This window comes from Adiantum capillus-veneris, chromosome 25 (genome assembly GCF_014529385.1).
Source record: "Adiantum capillus-veneris isolate H3 chromosome 25, ASM1452938v2, whole genome shotgun sequence".
NCBI lineage: Eukaryota > Viridiplantae > Streptophyta > Polypodiopsida > Polypodiales > Pteridaceae > Adiantum > Adiantum capillus-veneris.
The window spans coordinates 64,268,130-64,286,215 of NC_140955.1; the positions used below are offsets into that span (position 1 = coordinate 64,268,130).

At 46.3% G+C, this 18,086-nt stretch overlaps 1 protein-coding gene across 6 annotated transcripts in view; it reads left to right on the plus strand.

The window, feature by feature from the left end:
• Positions 1–18,086, plus strand: part of MSH5 (MUTS-homolog 5) — a 246,404-nt gene that overhangs the window by 192,079 nt on the left and 36,239 nt on the right. For all 6 annotated transcript variants that reach the window (XR_015186333.1, XR_015186334.1, XR_015186335.1 and 3 more), the window contains 4 exons: positions 17,182–17,258; positions 17,352–17,441; positions 17,552–17,613; positions 17,706–17,767. Coding sequence is in view for 3 of the 6 variants with exons in the window: in XM_086499439.1 (XP_086355565.1) it covers positions 17,182–17,258; positions 17,352–17,441; positions 17,552–17,613; positions 17,706–17,767 (291 nt within the window). In the remaining 3 variants the exon portion in view is untranslated. The remainder of the gene's footprint in view (positions 1–17,181; positions 17,259–17,351; positions 17,442–17,551; positions 17,614–17,705; positions 17,768–18,086) is intronic.

Genomic DNA, 18,086 nt, shown 5'->3' on the forward strand with positions numbered 1-18,086 from the left:
ATGTTATATTAACGTCTTCAAAAGGCCAACATGACCTATGAGACCAAACTGTTACAAAATTGTGAATCTGATACAATGTTTGGGTACAAAAAGGCTAGACAAAAATACTACCACTAATAGAATCCATCCTCATCTGCCCTCTGGATGTTGAGAGAGTATGGCTCCTATGCTGTAGTCTCCGTCGATGCTGTGTAGCCCCTCTCCTCAATCGTGGCCGTCTCGATCTCTGTAGTTCCAGTGCTCCGTCGATGAGAGTGCCGATAGTGGTCCAATGAGTGTGGGCGGAGCCCTGCAGTGATGGCTGCTCCTCTGGCTGTCCCATATCTAGTGAAAAGAAATTTGTAACCTGTCTCTGGAACTGTCTCTCTCTGGCTCTCCCCAATAAAGTGTCTCTATATCTGTGTAACTCAAGTAGATATAGCCCAAGACATCTCTAATCCTCATAACTCATGACCCTAGAGAAAGGACCGAAACCCTCTCTGAATAAGAAGTGGAAACGGCCCTGACTCTCATAGTACACTGTGCAATGACATATGTAATGTAGCTCTGTCTCTGGCTCTAGCTGGCATAATCGCATATCCTCTTGTCTGCTGGTATCCCTTTGAATCTACCAGTCTCAATCTCCAGCTAATGTGAGGATGTGCGTATCTGACCAATGGCACACCGCAAACCATGAGACATATGTATCCATGTAGCTGGGTCAAATCACAAACCCATCTCCTGTGAAGTGGAGAAGATGCTCTCTATAGAAAGCCATCTTCGTGCCCAACTGCTGTGGCGGCTCTATCCATGTCCTCTTGGTATCCAGCTGGATCAGGTCCTGACGAATGAGTCTAGTAATCTCCACCCGTGTAAGAGACATCCACGGTGTCTCAAGAGAGTACTGGAAAGGGGGCAGCCTGTCCATGGTGAAGCCATGCATCTGAAACCATGATGTCATCTGTGCATACCAGCATGAAGTGTCCCCTTGAAGAGCTAACTGTTTGGAAGACTCAAGCGCTAGTCTAGCATATCTGTCTCTAGTAGAATCCCACAAGCTATGCACAAAGGAGACTGATCTGGTAAGCGCCTCAATCTTAATAGGAGGGGCAGCTAGCTCTGATCGAATGATAGCGTGGGGTACGGAGGCCTTGGCTCTGATCAATAGAGAGATCATAGACACCAAGGGCCTCTCCATACGTCTCCAATTATCTTGGCCTACAGAAGGTCCCCATATTTGCACCGCATACAACATAGCTGAGGCTACTATAGTATCAAAGAGCCATAACTTTGTCCGAGGTTCCTGGAACTGAACACACATCCTCTCCAAGCCTCTCAAGGCAGCATAAGCTCTAGTCAGTCTAGTCTCTGCTTCTCTCCCCAAAGAAAACCTCGGCCCAGTGAAGACAACCCCAAGGTAAGTGTATGCATCTATATACTGTACAATCTCCTGACCATATGTGTGAAAGTCGATGCTGATCTCCTGATCCACTGTGGTGTGGTGTTAAACACCATAACCTTGGTTTTACCAAGGTCCACAGACAATCCACTATCCTCTGCAAAAGTGTGTAATGCATCCAACTGTCGCTGCATACCCTCTGGTGAGTCAGAGATCAACACAATATCATCAGCATATAACAACAATGGGATCCACGTCCCTGCTAGCTGGGCACCTCTATTACCCTCTCTGTCAATGTGATCAGACACCTCATCAGCATACATACCAAATAGAGTAGGAGACAATGGGCAACCCTGTTTCACCCCAATGGTGGAGTGAACTAAATCAGATATCCCCTCCGGGGTGTGTACATGTCCCATCATTGATCTGTATAGAGCCATAATCCCTCAAATCAACACTATGGGCACCCTATCTCCTACAGTCTGCGCATCAATTGAGCTCTCTGTAGCATGTCAAATGCTTTGGGGAAACCCACAAAGCTACGATAAATGTGGAAAGCATGTAAAAGCAGTTGCTCTAGGAAATCGCTGTAAGCCATTAAGTATGGCTAACTCATGTGTGGTCATCATCTCCATGAGGTATCTCCCATACTCCATCTGCTCTCTATCATGTGAGCATCTGTCAAGCCCCAAGTCACCCATGTCCAGCTCTCTAAGCATCTCATCTGAAGTATCGTAGAAGACTCTCTTAGAGTTGCCCGTTCGGGCATTGAAGTCCTCGAGGAGGATATTATCATCCCTAGAAAACTCCCATATATCATCATCTAGTATAGAGAAAGGCGACTGTCCTCTGGGTGCAACATATACTGACGTACTGGGGGGAAGTAATGTATGGCAATGTATAGAAATCAGCATGTGTCAGCTCTCAGCCTCACCCACATGTATCTAGCATGATCATCTCTCCGTACAATATGTGGTAGTGGATGTAACTCTTCCCTACATAGCACTGCTACTCCTCCTTAACCTCTACTCCCATGCTCAGATCTCGTGACTATCTTGTGGGTTGTCTCCCATCTATAACCCACCACATGTGGCATAAGCTATCCAGGGGCCTGATGAGTTTCTTGGAAGAAAACAATGTCCCCCTCTTTGAAACTGTCCTCAAAGGCACAACGTCCAACCTCATAGATCCATTACAATTCCAAGTAGCCATCTTCAGTGTGGTCCCATAGGTCTCACACTGTCATGTAGAGTGCCGCTCTACAATCACCACCCGACCATCTCTGTATAAGGCCATCTTTCCCTTCTCCCCTGCCGCCGTAATCTCTGGCATTACCTCTCTCATATGCGCAAGCTGTGAGAGACTGAGATCATCACCGAAGAAAATACCTGTCTTCTTGAGAGTAGGCCTCTTTTTCAGGAATTTCTTCTTCTCTTCCAAGGAGGGGAAGCATAGTATGAGAGCTCTCTCTTTTGAAGATTCTCTTCGGCCACCACTCTTCTTGCCCACTCTCCATGCCTGTTTGTGTAAAGGCTTGTCCACCCCCATCATGGATGTGAGGATTGTGACCTCTTTTTCCACATCGTTTATGTCCTAGAGGCCGGTTACCCTCACATGTAGAGCCCGCATTCTCCTCCTTTATTCCTCTTCGAGGGTCATGTTAATAAGAGTGGGCATACAAGGAGCTTCCTTACTTTTCTTTTCTTGGTGACCTCAATCCATTTTTCGGCCTCTTCTACTTTCTTTTGTGTTGCGGAGATGACCGCGGCCCATGATTTCTTCTCCTCATCTTCCTTGATAACCTGTATTTCTTCTCTCATCGTATTCCATTCTTCCATCATGGATGGCTGAATTTCACCTTCTTCGAGCCGTCCACTTTTTGTTGCAAGAAGTTCACCTTGGAGAGTTCCGATTGTGGCTTCTTGTGAAGCCGCTTGCTCTTCGACGCGAGAATTCCTTTCGCATAGCTTCTTCTCCTCCTCTTTCCATTCCTCCAGTCTCTTTCTTCCACTCCTTCACTTCAACTTCATGTGTTGATATCCGCTTGTTGGTAATCGAGAACTTCATGTTGAGAGGAAGGCGGGCTATAGCCACAGGAGAGGCCATGTGGAAGGGGATCAATGGGTAGCCCAATGGAGGGCGACCATGAGAGAGAGAGAGAGACTAATATAACCAAAAGAAATGCAAGAAAGATTTTGAAACCCTTCAAAACAGAGAAAATCAGCTTCAAAACTTTTAAAAACAGCAAAACACATCTTTGAAACCCTAGAAAACGTCAAAAAAACAGTGGCGAAACCCTAGAAGACGGAAAAAAATAGTTTCGAAATCTTAAAAACAGCAAAAAACAGTGACGAAACCCAAAAGAAACAGCAAAAAACGGTCTCAAAACGCTAAAAAACAGCAAAAAAATAATGACGAAACCCTAAAAACAGCAAAAAAGAGGTGACGAAACCCTAAAAACAAAGAGAGAGAGAGAGAGAGAGAGAGAGAGAGAGAGAGAGAGAGAGAGAGAGAGAGAGAGAGAGAGAGAGAGAGAGAGAGAAATGAATTGAAATGTTATATTAACGTCTTCAAAAGGCCATAGTGACCTATGAGACCAGAAAGTTACAAGGTGGTGGATCTGATACAAAGTCAGAGTAACAAAATAACCTAGCCACAGTACAAAACAAAGATATATACTATGGGATCCTAGATTGGTTGATGTGAACTAAGCAAAAAACTAAGCATAAACTAAGCAAAAATGGGCGGCTTGTTGGGATAGCTGAATCACAAGAGATCTAGCATCGGTCGTTGGCGAATCTCATCAATTTCCTCCATGGTTAGTAGTCTGACCGGGTGTCGTGCATGCTTGGCCAGCGTGCTCCGAATCTTCGGACGTAGCCTCCGTCGATGCTGTGTAGTCCTCCGCAATCATGGGCGCGTGGATTTCCCCAATTCAATCGCTCGGTGGATCAGTGTGCCTCTGGTGTGAGACAGGGGGGAGCTCTGTTGTGGGAGTGGCTCTTGCGGCTGTCTCGTGTCTTCTTTGAAGAAGTCTGTGATCCGTCTTTGAGACTGGCTAGCCTCGCCATTCATCAGGCATCTCTGATCTTCGTATCCCATGACTCTTGAGAGTGGTCCAAAACCCTCTCTGAACAAGCAATGGAAGCGGCCTCGTATCTCATAGTAGACGGGGCAGCGGCATGTATAATGCAGCTTTGTCTCAGGTTCCATGTCACACAAGGGGCATGTCCTGGCCTCTGCTGGTACTCCGTTGTATCTCCTAGTCTCAATCCGCAGCTGGTGAGAAGATGTGCGTAACTGGCCAATAGCACATCGTATCCCATGAGACAAGTGGGTATCCATGTATCTGGGTCTCGTCCCAAAACCATCTTCCGTAAGCTGGAGAAGGTATTCCCTGTAGAAAGCCATCTTCGTGCCCAATTCCTGTGCTGGTTGTATCCATGTCCTCCTGCTATCTAGCCGAGTCAGGTCTTGGCGGATGAGCTTACTGATCTCTGACTGTGTAAGAGTGACAGATGGTGCATCCAAATGAGTACTGGAATGGTGGCAGCTTGTCTATGCTGAACCCATGCGCCTGAAACCATGATGTCATCTCCTCATACCAGAATGTTATATCTCCTTGTATGGCTAACTGTCGAGAGGACTCAAGTGCTATGCGAGCATATCTGTCTCTAGGAAGTTCCCATGTGCGGTTTATGAAGGAGACTGATCTGGTGAGCGCCTCCACCACTAGTGGGGGGGCCGCTAGCTCTGCTCGGATAATGGCCCGTGGTACTGATGCCTTCGCTCTAATGAGTCGCGAGATCATAGAGACGAGAGGTTTCTCCATGTTCCCCCATCCGTCTGTGCGACCCGGCCTCCCGTGGTGATCCAGTGAAGGTCCCCATATCTCGGTTCCATAAAGCAATGCCGAAGCCACCAAGGTGTCAAAGAGCTAGAGCTTCGTCCGGGGCTCCTGAAACTGAACCTGTGAACACATCCTTACCAATCTACCCAATGCTGTGTGGGCTCTAGTAAGTCTGGTCTCAGCTGCTCTTCTGAGTGAGAATTCAGGTCCGCTAAAAACCACTCTAAGGTAAGTGTAAGCGTCTGTGTACTCCACAGTCTCCTGGCCGTATGTGAATGTAGGTGCTGACCTCCTGATCCACTGTGGGGTGGTATTAAACACCATAACCTTGGTTTTACCCAGGTAGACAGAAAAACCACTTTCGTGGGCAGACATATGCAAAGCATCCAATTGACGTTGCATTCCCTCTGGGGATTCGGAGATCAACACTATGTCATCAGCATATAACAAAAGTGGAATCCATGTCCCTGCCAACTGAGCACCTTTATCTCCATCGATGTCAATGTAGTTAGAAATCTCGTCCACATACACACCGAAAAGAGTAGGAGTGAGCGGGCAGCCCTGCTTCACCCCAATAGTGGAGTGAACCGGTGTAGAAAGTCCCTCCGGGGTGCGTACATGCCCTACTACTGATTTGTACAATGGCATGATCCCCCAAATGAGCTCTGTGGGTACTCCCATTTCCTGTAATCTGCCCATAAATCTAGCTCTGGGTACTGTGTCGAAAGCTTTGTGGAAGTCCACAAGGCTACAATAGATCCGTCTCCCATGAGATCTGCCTTCCTCGATGATTTCCCTGAGTGTCAACATATGGTCAAAAGTAGAGAAGCCTCTCCTGAACCCTGCGTGCCCAGTTGCACGCATTCCTTCCCTCTCTGCCCATCTACTCAGTTGTTGCTCAAGAATGGATGCATACAACCGTGCTAGTGTGTGCCCAATCATAATAGTGCGATAATTCCGAGGCTCCATGGGGTCTCATGACTTGAAGATAGGTACGATCATCGATAGGCCCCACGTGCCCGGTAGGCCCTCACACATGGCACGGTTAAACATAACTGCCAGAAGCTCTGCTAGTAGGTCTTTGGCATGCATGAAATGCTCAGCGACTAAACCATCATGATCATATGCTCTCTGAGTCCTCATCCTGTCAATAGCTTTCTTCACCATCTCAGCGGTGAAAAAAACACGTTTGTGGGCATGGATCGGGGGGGGGGGGGGGGGTTGGGGATGGGCGGCTGTCCAGGTATTGTGTACAAAGATGATGCGTACTGACCCCAGGTCTCTATGGAGGAAATAGCACGGGGGGGGGGGGGGGTTTGCTCATGAAAGAGCCGCCACGCCTCACACGAGTCCTGACTCAAGAATAGCTGATATAGATCCTGCTCGAGTTGAGCCAAAAAAGCCCTCTTCTTCCGCCGCACCAGGCGTCGGAAGTCAATCTGTGACTGTCTGTGAGTGACGTCCCCCAACAGCACCTCCCTCCGAAGTCTGGCTCTAGTCTGGCGGCACTCCTCATCGTACCAGTTGTTTTGAGGCATGCTCCTTGCTCACTGATCGGCGGCTCTGCTAAGGCTGGGTGTGTGGGTATGCTTCTGCTGCTGCATCATGTAATGTCTGTGTCAGTATAGTAGTTAGCTTCTCCAGAGGTTGCCCCGGGTCCTTAGTTCATAGGCGTCTGTAGATCCCGTCCATGTATACAGAATCCGTCTCCCATGTGAATGTGTGCGAGTAGGGGCTGCTACCCGTGGCCTGTGTGCTACACTGAACTGGAAGTAGATGGTCATCGAGACCAGAGCATGATCCACCGCCACCCCGACCGGTCTGGGCCCAACTGTGAGATCGTGGATACTAGAGATGAGATTCGGCTGTCCCATGACATACTCCACTGTGCTGGCTCCATGTCTGTGTGGGAAGCATGTAAAACCTCCCGCAGCAGGAAATCTCTGTAGGCCGTTCAAGATGGCCAATCCATGTGCGGTGCCCATGTCTATCAGGTGTCGCCCATACTCAGTATATTCCACATCGTGTGATAGTCTGGACAGGCCCGTCTCTACAACATCTAGCTCTCTTAGCATCTCCTTTGAAGTATCATAAAACACTGCTTGGTGATGGGTAGTCCTAGCATTGAAGTCCCCTAGGATGATAATGTCACCATCGCTAGAGAACTCCCATATGTCATCATCCAAAATAGAGAAAGGGGATTGTCCTCTAGGTGATGCATAAACTAATGTACTCGGGGGAAAGTAGCAAATAGCTAGGTAGAGAAATCTGTCTGTCTCTTCTTTCAATCTCACCCACATGTACCTAGCCTGCTCATCCCTGCGGGCTATATGTATCAGTGGCTGCAGATCCTCTCTAAATAACACTGCTACTCCCCCCGAGCCCCGCCCTCTGTGCTCTGAGCGTGTCTCCTGTCTGTAAGTTGTCTCCCATCTGTATCCAGTGATGTGAGGCATGGATTGCGCAGGGGCTTGGTGTGTCTCAGAGTAAAAGATGATGTCTCTTCCAATAAAGCCATCCTCAAAAGCACCCACATCAACACGCATAGATCCATTACAGTTCCAGGCAGCCACTTTGAGTGTGGTCCCATAAGTCTCGCACCGTCATGTGGAGCGTCGCTCTAGTATTACCACTTTTCCATCTCGGTAAAAGGCAATCTTACCTTTCCCCCTTGCCGCTCTAATCTCTGGCATTACATCCTGCATATGAGCGATCTGCGAGAGGGTGAGATCATCCCCGAGAAAGATGCCAGTCTCTTTAAGAGTTTGTCTTTTCTTCAAGAAGGACTTCTTCCCTTCCATGGAGGGTCTTGAGTCGTCACTCGGTCTTCCAGCGTACTTATCTTCCAGAGATTGTGGGCCCAAGAGATTGTGGTTCATCTTGGTAATGATCTCCGTCATTTCCTCTTTGCACTTTTGAATGGCATCCTCTAGGGGGTCGGCTTTATCGTTCAGCATCCTCATGCTTGATCACCGTCTGCAAAGGAGTCACTAAACGTACGTGTGCACCCACACTAGCAGTGGGCGCGGCAGCTGGGCGAGTGGGGGAGCGTGAGGCGGTATGGCAAGGGAGGGGCAGCGATAGAATACAGACAAGAGGGAGAGAGAGAGGGGGAGGGGGGGGGGGGGAGAGTATGGCAAGGAAAATAAAAAATAAAAAATTAACTTCCTACGCGTAGAAGAAAGGGGAGGGGGGGGGGGGGGGGGGGGGGGCGGCTGGTGGACTTGCTACGCGTAGGAGAGCTGGACATGCTACGCGTAGAAGAGCAGAGGGGCAGCACGGCGGGGAGCGGGGAGAAGGACGTGAGCAGGGGCGAGGCTGCAGGCGGAGCGCGAGGGGGGGGGGGGGGGGGGGGGGGTTTGCAGAGGCAGTGGGAGGTGGGGCGCGGCAGCGCAAGGGGAGAGAGAGAGCGCGGGAGCGGGAGCACAGCAGGGCAGGGCAGGGCAGGGCGCGTGAGCAGGTGCGGGGGGGGGGGGGGGGAGAGAGAGAGAGAGAGAGAGAGAGAGAGAGAGAGAGAGAGAGAGAGAGAGAGAGAGGGGGGGGGGTTGGGGGGGAGGGGAGTAGGGGCAAGGGGTGGTGAGGGGTTGGATAGGAGACTAGGGGGATGAGGAGAGGGGAGGGGCGAGAGGAGGAGGGGGGTGGGTATGGACGAGGAGGTGAGGACAGGGGTGGGTAGGGGGCTTGGGGCAAGAGAGATGATGTAGGCGTATGTGAAGAAACCCAAAATTTCCACCAGCAGAGAGAATCATCCTGTGATACTAGTGCAACTACACCAACAAGAGGACTCAGATTGGCGAACAAGATGCTCTTGTCAAAGCTCGGCACCACGAATCACTAACCCATTGATGGAAACTACCTCCATAGTTGGAGCTTGGGTCCACTTTAACACAAAAATAATTATGTGAATATGGATCTTCTATTTTCCACTTTAATAAATGTACCTGGTTTAACAACACAGAGTGATCCCACGGCCATGCAGCCACAAGAATGGGCTAGAGGTTGTTAGCTTCTACTAGGTTGACTTCTTTGGCTGGGTCTGGAGAGGGTATTGCTGAAGACGTTTTTGTAAGTGCAGATGTTTTTTGCTCGTCGAATTGTGGCTTCGCTTTATAGAGCTTTGACTTGGTCGGATAGTTAGACATAGAGAAGATTGAGGGTTGGACGAACTTGTGCAAAGGAGTTTTCTTTTTTGCCTTATGGTTGATAGGCTCACCAAGCCCATAGTCTTGTACTGTGGCATCATTTGAGTCATCAGCCTCGATGACCTCTACACCTGTTTCCTAGCTAGGCGGTATACTATAGCAAGGGGCATTGGAAGATGGGGTATTCTCAAGCAAAGACTGAATAGAGACCCCATAACAAGGCAAAGACTTGGTAGCTTCCAACTACTCCCGCTGGTCTTCATCTGGCCCGTTAGGTGGAGTAGGTTGTTCTCGTGCGCAGGGTTGGACTCCATTGACAAAGAACTATGTTGCAGATATGGATCCATGTCTCCTTCAAGTCAAATGGGTTTCATTGGGGAGCCGAGAGTATGTATCCACATCGCATCATTTCCCCAATCATGCAGTGCTTTAGTGTGCCGCAGCCATGGTCTACCAATGAGCAAAGAAAATCCTCCCGCAACCAAGGGAAGACGAACCATAACAAAATGCAAGCTATAGGTGAAGTCTTGTACGTGTAGAGGCACCTTGTCCACTATGCCCAATGGGTAAACTATCCTCTGGACGGCCAACTAACTGTGAAGGGAGCAAGTCAGGTAGGCTGAAGACCTAAAGCCAACATAGTGAACTCAAGCATCAGGTTGATGCTTGATCCTCCATCCATTATCACTCCTAAAATTGCTGCCCCAAAATGGACTCGGTAAGACGAGGGCTTCCATAATCAATGAGCGGAGCAAAGGGATAGGATATCATATAGGACTCGGATGGCTGCACTGGGAGGTGCCCACAACTAGGACCTGCCTCGGGTAAGCGATTGAATAACAGCAAGGGTGTCACTTCGAAAACTCGCATCTAGCCGTAACATGTCATAGGGCGACACTTGTTGGAAGGTGTTCTTCAAGATATTCTCTACTGTAAGATTTTCTCTTTCTACTAGTGGTTTCTATGGTACCTTGATGTGTTGTAGGTCAGCTACTACTTCCTAGAAAACTTCATCAATATTGTAGAGCAGTGATGAGGATCCTTGCTTGGCACTTAGGAATGGCTTGTCGACTACTTGAAGCAGGGTATCCACTGGTGGGATAGTGGGTGGAAGAGTGGAACTTGTTGGAAGGTTGAGACCCAAGGATGCCCTCTGGGCTTGAGTGAGGACACCAGTGGGCTCCTCTACCTGCCTGAAGTTGTCATTAGGAGCCACCACATGAGTAGAAGGTGAGGTTTGAGGGATGTTACTAACTGTTGTCAAATTGATTTTGGGAAAGGTGAATTCAGGTTTTCTTGAAGACGTAGATGCGCGTTGTTTTGGTCAGTCCTTACTATAGTCCATTGTTGTTTGATGTTTTCTTCGTGTTGGAGTGAGGTTTCACGCATACTGCATTGAGGAGCACCCATTCTAGAGAGCACGGCACACTTTCCTTGCTACAGGTGCTCTCATTTTTGGCACGTCTAGTGGGACCTCAACTGAAGTCTCACTCCACTCCATTGAACCTACATGTTGAAGAGCTAGGGGGTTCAGCTCCTCGCCCGTGTAGTTTGCTTGTGTGGTCCAGCTTGGTCTAGACCAGCTTCGCCCTAGTCCAGCTTGGTCTAGTCCATCTTCGCCTCGTCCAGCTTGTCTATCTAGTCTAGTCTCTCTCGCCCCTATCTAGCAGGAGTGGTCTAGGAGAGTCTAGCCTGGTCTAGTCGGGTTTGGTCTAGTGGGTCTAGACTTTTTGGCAAGTTCAAGGATCTCGACGCCCAGAGCTTGGGTGGGTTTGTGGTACTGCATGACACATACAAGGCAGTTCAAAAATCAACAAAGCCCATTACTGAGCCCTTTCAAGTACTACCACCAAAAGCGTCAACCTTCGTGTAGAGCAAAAGTCCACCAATTGTGTTACCCCTACCCTCCCATGCATCTACCTTCACTCTCTCAACCGGTTCCTCACCTCTTGGGTCACCTTCCCCAGTATAATCTTCACCCACTCTTGAGCAACAGACTCCCCAACAGGAAGCCACGGAGGAGCTGACGAGCGTTTTGGCTAAGGTGAATATAATGTTTCCAACTTTCAAAGGACTCTCCACAAAGGATGTAGACGACCATGCTACGAGATTTGTCCCCCTCTGCACGGGTCATGGTCTGAATAGAGAAGACGTCTACCTCGTGGTCTTCCCGTCAACCTTGAATGGCTTAGCAAATAAATGGTACGGTCAGTTTATTGGAAACCACTTTACAACTTGGGCAACACTAAGGCAGCAATTCTGTGAAGCTTTTAGAGCATGTGACATCCAAGAGAAGGTTCTGGATGAGTTGGCAAACCTAGTGCTTCAACCAAATGAGACTTTTGTAGAACTCATTACAAGAAGAAAGTCTTTGGTCGCCAAGCTTCTTCAACAACAAGGAGAATTCATGGTCAAGAACTGGGTGTAGAAGACTCTTCCGAAGACTTCTCAATAAAAACTCTGAGAGAGTCTCCGACCTGAAGCAACTTTAAGAGAGTTTATCGCTGCTACTACCAGGATAGAAGGAGCAAAAAAACTTTTTAACGACTCTCCTCAGGTAGAGACTACATTTGTACTCTTAAAAAGCAGTGTAACAAGGAACGGGTGGAACACAGCCCAAGCGTTTCGAAACAGCATTCCGGACGAGTCTCGTTTCCGAAAGAGGGTCAAGATCGGAACGTCATTCCGGAACGGGGTGTAACCAGAAAGGTGTTCTGGAATGGGGGTAACATGAGGCGGAAAGGTGAAACGTGGGGGCGGAACGGCCAAAAGTAGGCATTTGGGGGGAAAAAAGTAGGCTTTTGGGGGCATATTTGGGGCTGTTTGGGGAACATATTTGGTGCAACTTGAGGGCAGGTTTGGGGGCAGTTTCTGGGTTGTTTAGGAGTTTATTTGGGGCTAAGCTGAATGGAGGTAGTTCAAGCCTTACTTTAGTCGACCGTTCCGGCCCCGTTCCCGTTTTGGGTGACTATGTTAAAAAGTTCATCTAACCCCTCGACTTCTCTATGCAGGAAACTAGAAGCACTGAAGTTACAACGAGCTCTTCAGGAAGACAGATCCTTCTCTCTTCGAGAAGAGAAGCCTCCACATCATGAGGCTTTGGACTAGGTCAAGCGGGAGCTAGTAGAGCTCAAGGCTCAACAAGAGTCTAAGGCTATGGTCTGGTGTAGTTCATGTCGCTCTCCAGGGCACCCTCCACATGAATGCCCCCTTCGGGCTTACTGCTACTTCTGTGAAAAGTTTGGACATGAGGACAAGGATTGCTACTACTTAAAAGGGATTGCAACAAATACAACAAAGTCTTGCTCCTACTGTCACAAACCGATGACATGGCATGACCACCTAGGCCAAGACGAGAGGACAAACAATACAGATGCTGACGTGGACAGGTTGTACGGATTTTCCGTGATCTGTGCTGTCTGGTGACGTGGTTGTCGTACGGATTTCCGCATTATGCGCTGACTCTTGAGTGGCTGTTGTACGGATTTTTCCAAATTGTGTTGGTTGCTTTTTGATAGTTTTTGGGACTAGATGCTTTTGGGACAATTTGCTTTTGAGTTTACTCCCTTTGGGGCATCCCTTGTAAGAATAAATAGACCCTAGGAGCCTCACTCTGCAGAGCGTCTGGACGGAGAGTCTGAGAGCAGAGGTCCCCTCGAGTGTTGTACTTTGCTCAAGCATTGATATAAAAATAAATACCAAAAGGGGTGCTAGATTTTGGGGCGAATACCTCTGTGCACGGAACTATGTTGGGCCGTATCGACTCCAATTTTTAAAGTGTGATAAAGTTTTGGAGTACTTTAAGTGATTCTCTCGTGTATCGTATCAGATCCTCGACTTGGGGTGCCCAAGTCTGTTACAGTGGTATCAGAGCTTCAAGCGTGTGCTTTTCTCAAAGCATACTTGTCGTACCAAAGAGCAGACAGAGCCATTCCCACCCTTACTTCATCACGCATCGGGCGCACTCCCATCTTCATTACTCTCTCTTACAGGGCATAAGCCATAAACAATCCCAGACTACTCATGGGTTCTCGTGGAGAATCTGACAGAGATAACATCTCTCAGCGGGGAGGCAAAGAAAAGGTGGAATCCGTGCGGGAATTGAAGAACAAAATGAAGAATATGACAAATTTTTGACATGAAATTTTGCCTGAAGATCTTAAAAAATCTCTTCAACGGTTGAGAATTTGGATATGCAACAGAAGGCAAAGTTGATCCTCTCAACAAGCTCTACACATTGACACGAACAGATCCTATACCCAACAACTTTAAAAAATTAGGATTTATACAAAAAATTTCAGTATGTGTGGAATTAATGTTTTTGGAAGCTCTTATTATCTGTGTGCAGATAACTAATAGGAGCGAGGAACATGTATATGAAAGCATGGAGCTAGACATCGACTCTTTTGCAATGAGATGAACCATTTGCTTGGATTTTTGCATGTTTTGCAAGTGAAATCGAGGGAGACATAGGCAAGGAATTTGCATCTGAAAGCAATCGAGAGCAACGGCAGCTCATGAATGAATCCGTCAATTCAAGATAAAAATGATGAATTTTGTTTTAAAATTTGAATGATGATGATGCATGAGAAATGATGAATGATGAAATAAGATTCTAGTACATCAAGATTTCCATATGAATAAGATGATTGGATATTGTGGTGAGCGCATCAAGAGTTCCTGTGGGATGAGATGGCTACACAAGGATTTAGGTGCATCAAGACTTCTGAATGGATGAGATGACTAGACTAAATGATTGAAACACTATGTTCAGTATGAACTAAGTGTGTAAATGAACAACTGTAGAAATAGAAATTTTCCAAGATGACTCTAATTTATGTATGAAATGAATTTTTTTGGAAGAACTTGCTATTTGTGTGTAGATAACAGGTGAAATCGATAATGATGAATACAATTGGGAGCAATGACAGCTCTAGAATGAACCTGATAACGATAACAATCATGATAAATGATTGAATGGAACTGTCATGAGCTCATCAAGAGTTCCCGAGGGATGAGATGGCCATACACACTCTGTTCAGTTGAACTCAATGTTTGATTGATGGATTGGAATTCCCGAAAATGATTACTCGCACATGAATGTATTTTAGGAAAGATGGAATGATTGACAAAATGATTGCAGCATTTTGGTCTCGAGAAATCTATGGACATGATCGCAATATGGGATTAGTTAATCTTACATCAGTGAGGTTCAATGCGGATCTAGATGCGATTGCTAAATATGTTGCCAGAAATCATGGTCCTAGATCCGAATAGATTCTATGTGGTATGACCTGAATGTGATGTGATGTGACTGTCGTCTTTGTACAAGTGCTTGATTTAAAAAAGAGTGAGTGAGAGAGAGAGAGAGAGAGAGAGAGAGAGAGAGAGAGAGAGAGAGTTTGTGTGTGTGTGTGTGTTTTGGTGTGCTTTATATATATATATATATATATATATATATATGGTGTCATCTAGTGCATCGGTATTTAGGGTCAGTGTCTATTGAATTGGTTTATGGCTTACGTCTAATTTTGCAGGCGCAATCGAGGGTGATTACAATTCTGTCAAGATGGGGTTATGTCACAAACCGATGACGTGGCATGACCACCTAGGCAGGACCAGAGGACAGACAATATGGATGTTGACGTGGCAAGCTGTACAGATTTTCCGTGATCTGCGTTGACTGCTGACGTGGTTGTCGTACGGATTTCGGCATTATGCGCTAATTGTTGACGTGGATGCTGTATGGATTTCTGCAAATTGCGTTGGCTTCTTTTTGGCAGTTTTTGGGACCCGAAGCTTTTGGGACAAATTGCTTTTGAATTTACTATTCTTAGGGCTCTGCTTTTGGGGCATCCCTTGTAAGAATAAATAGACGCTAGGGGCCTCACTCTACAAAGCATCTGGACGCAAAGTCTGAGAGCAAAGGTCCCCTCGGGTGTTGTACTTTGCTCAAGCATTGATATAAAAATAAATACCGATAAGGGCGCCAGATTTTGGGGCCAATAAATAAATACCTCCGGGCACGGAACTACTCTAGGCCGTGTCGACTCCAATTTTTAAAGTGTGATAAAGTTGTGAAGTATTTTAAGTGATTCTCTCGTGTGTCTTATTAGATCCTCGACTTCGGGTGCCCAAGTCTGTTACACCTACTCTTGGCCCTCCAAAGTACATGCCACCCTGCCTGAATACACCCCCCATACAAGGTTAGCAGAGCAATTTTCCATCTCAAAACTTTTATCATGCTAATGCTCCCTCAGTCACTCAGAGCTTCTACACCTCAGCCTCCACCTCCATGCAGCAGGAGCAAAGACCGCCTCATCCTCCAACTCGTCCATCCAATCGGCCCATTTTGTGCTACAAATATGGGGAATATGGGCATTACCAAAGCAAATGTCTTCTGTCAGAAGGGTGTCCTCCTTGCAGCAGACTCAGAACTCACTGGAACTCGACAAGTCATAGAACCATACAGACTCTGGCTCTCATAGGTACAATGGGGATGTCGAGGCTCCAATGTGCAGGGAGGGTGCATATGTGCGGTGCTGAACTCAAGACGCTTAACCATAGAAAGTGGATGATGATCCCTCTGACGCCAAAACCAACTACATATATACAATCATAAAGAGCCACCAACAGCTAGCAAAATATCCCAGTTTAGCTAAGTCTATCTCCAAACTCTGGTGGTCATGATCTGGCCACGGTGTCCACTAGACCACCACCCGTATCATTGCCGAGGTCCAGTGTGAACTCTAGACCAACCATAACTAACTACCTGTCCTGTGCGAGTGACACTGTAGCCCTACTACATTGTGAAAGCTTTACTTTTATAAGGCAAAACGAGTGTCAAAAGAGTGTATGTCTGATGTTTTAGTTTGCTATGAACCTGTCTTGTCATTTTCCAGCTGCTTCAGTCCGCAGAATAAAGTGTATCTATGCTTCTTATTTACCTTTCTTATAAAAGACTTGGATTAAGTACAGCTGGCAAACCAACACTTTCTTGTTGATTTCAAAAATGCTTTCTAGAATATACTCCAAACCTTTATATTAGCTTCATAGTGATGATTTAGTTAGTTTTTGCGAGAGACACAGTACAAACCTACATGTGAGGCCATTTCTCAACAGATTTCTGCAGCTTAAGCTTGACTTCTATCTGAATCCATCTGTCCATCAAGCAATGCATCTTTCCTGATAGTGTGCAGATGTATGCGCTTAACTCGCCATCTCCAACTACACTTTCTCACAGTACCTGCAAGTCGCTTTATATAAGCCATAGGTTCATGCAAAAAGTAATTCGGTGGAAAATAGAGCAAGGAGCTACAGCAGTTTTTTCTGGGTGAGAAGAAACTTTCTAATGGTGTCATTTAATAAATGATTTTGGAAGAATGCTTTCTCTGCCATCAGGTGACTGTTAACCTCCCTTATATTCATAGAGTGAAGGTTCCGTAGTCTCAATGAATTGGAGGATTGCTGCCTGCCACACTTACTGACACTATACAATTCAAGATTACATAGGTCTTGACATTCAAGATATACATTTGAAGTGATGGCTCTATCCTTTGTCAATCTGTTCAGTGTAAGGAACAAAGTACGCATAAAGAATATCTCTAACTTGAGTTTCCCACCATGAAATACTTCCTCTGAGCTTCCCACATAAAAATAAAGACTACAGTGATGATGCAATGGCACTCTTCAATTTCAGTATTTAAGTTCTTTCTTGTTTTTCACTCCCTATGTGCTGGATCAGCTCGTCAAGGGAGATTCTAACAGTCATTAATAAAAGGTTTTCTTTTCATTTTGTATAATTCTTGTAGGTTGCGCTTATTGCCTTCCTCTCTCACATAGGGAGCTTCGTACCTGCAGAACAGGCAACAATAGGGCTTTTAGACAGGTCATTAATGATTGGAAATCCTTATAAAACAATTTGCACCAGCACTGTTTCTGTGGGCTCAATGTTGCTCATGTATTAAATGAACAACCGTAGAATTTTTTCTGGCGTGGCTTGTAAGCACACAGTAACCCTTCAAGAATCAACGTTCATGATGGATCTGCACCAGGTTTCAATCATGCTCAGGTAATGAGCCTTTAAGAGGATTGGCAAATTAAAATTAACTAAGACAAATATGATACACACAGTGTCACTTGAGCTGGCCTGGAGTCAGTGTTTCAATTTTTTGTCTACAGGAATAGCACTGAAAAATCTTTGTGCATTCTTGATGAGTTTGGAAAGGGGACTTTAATTACAGGTAATGCCTCGTTTTCATGTGCTTGTGTTGCTTGAATGCTAGAGACTTTTTATTAATGTGAATGTATATGATATTGTGTGTGACTGTTACAGATGGTATTGGGATTCTGTGCTCAACTCTGGAATATTTTGCTAGCTCTGCCCATCCTCCAAGGGTATGCCAATATTTCTGGTTTATACATGACGTATGATATTCTTTTCTTTCCTTTCTTGAAAAAGACAATCACTCTATTGAATTAGCACCCCAAGGACACAGGCCTAAGGAAAGATCAAAAGATATGCTACAACAGAGGCATGTAATTAAAAGGTAGCACCAAACATAAGGAAGGAAGGATAAGGGATATTTCAACCTAATAGCTGTTGAGGCATTGCATTAACTAAAATTATTTAGGTTTAAGCCTAGAAGATCTTCGAGCCTTCAAGGAATCTTTGCCGTTTCTTTATTTTTTTGCACTACTGTATAATTAAAAACTG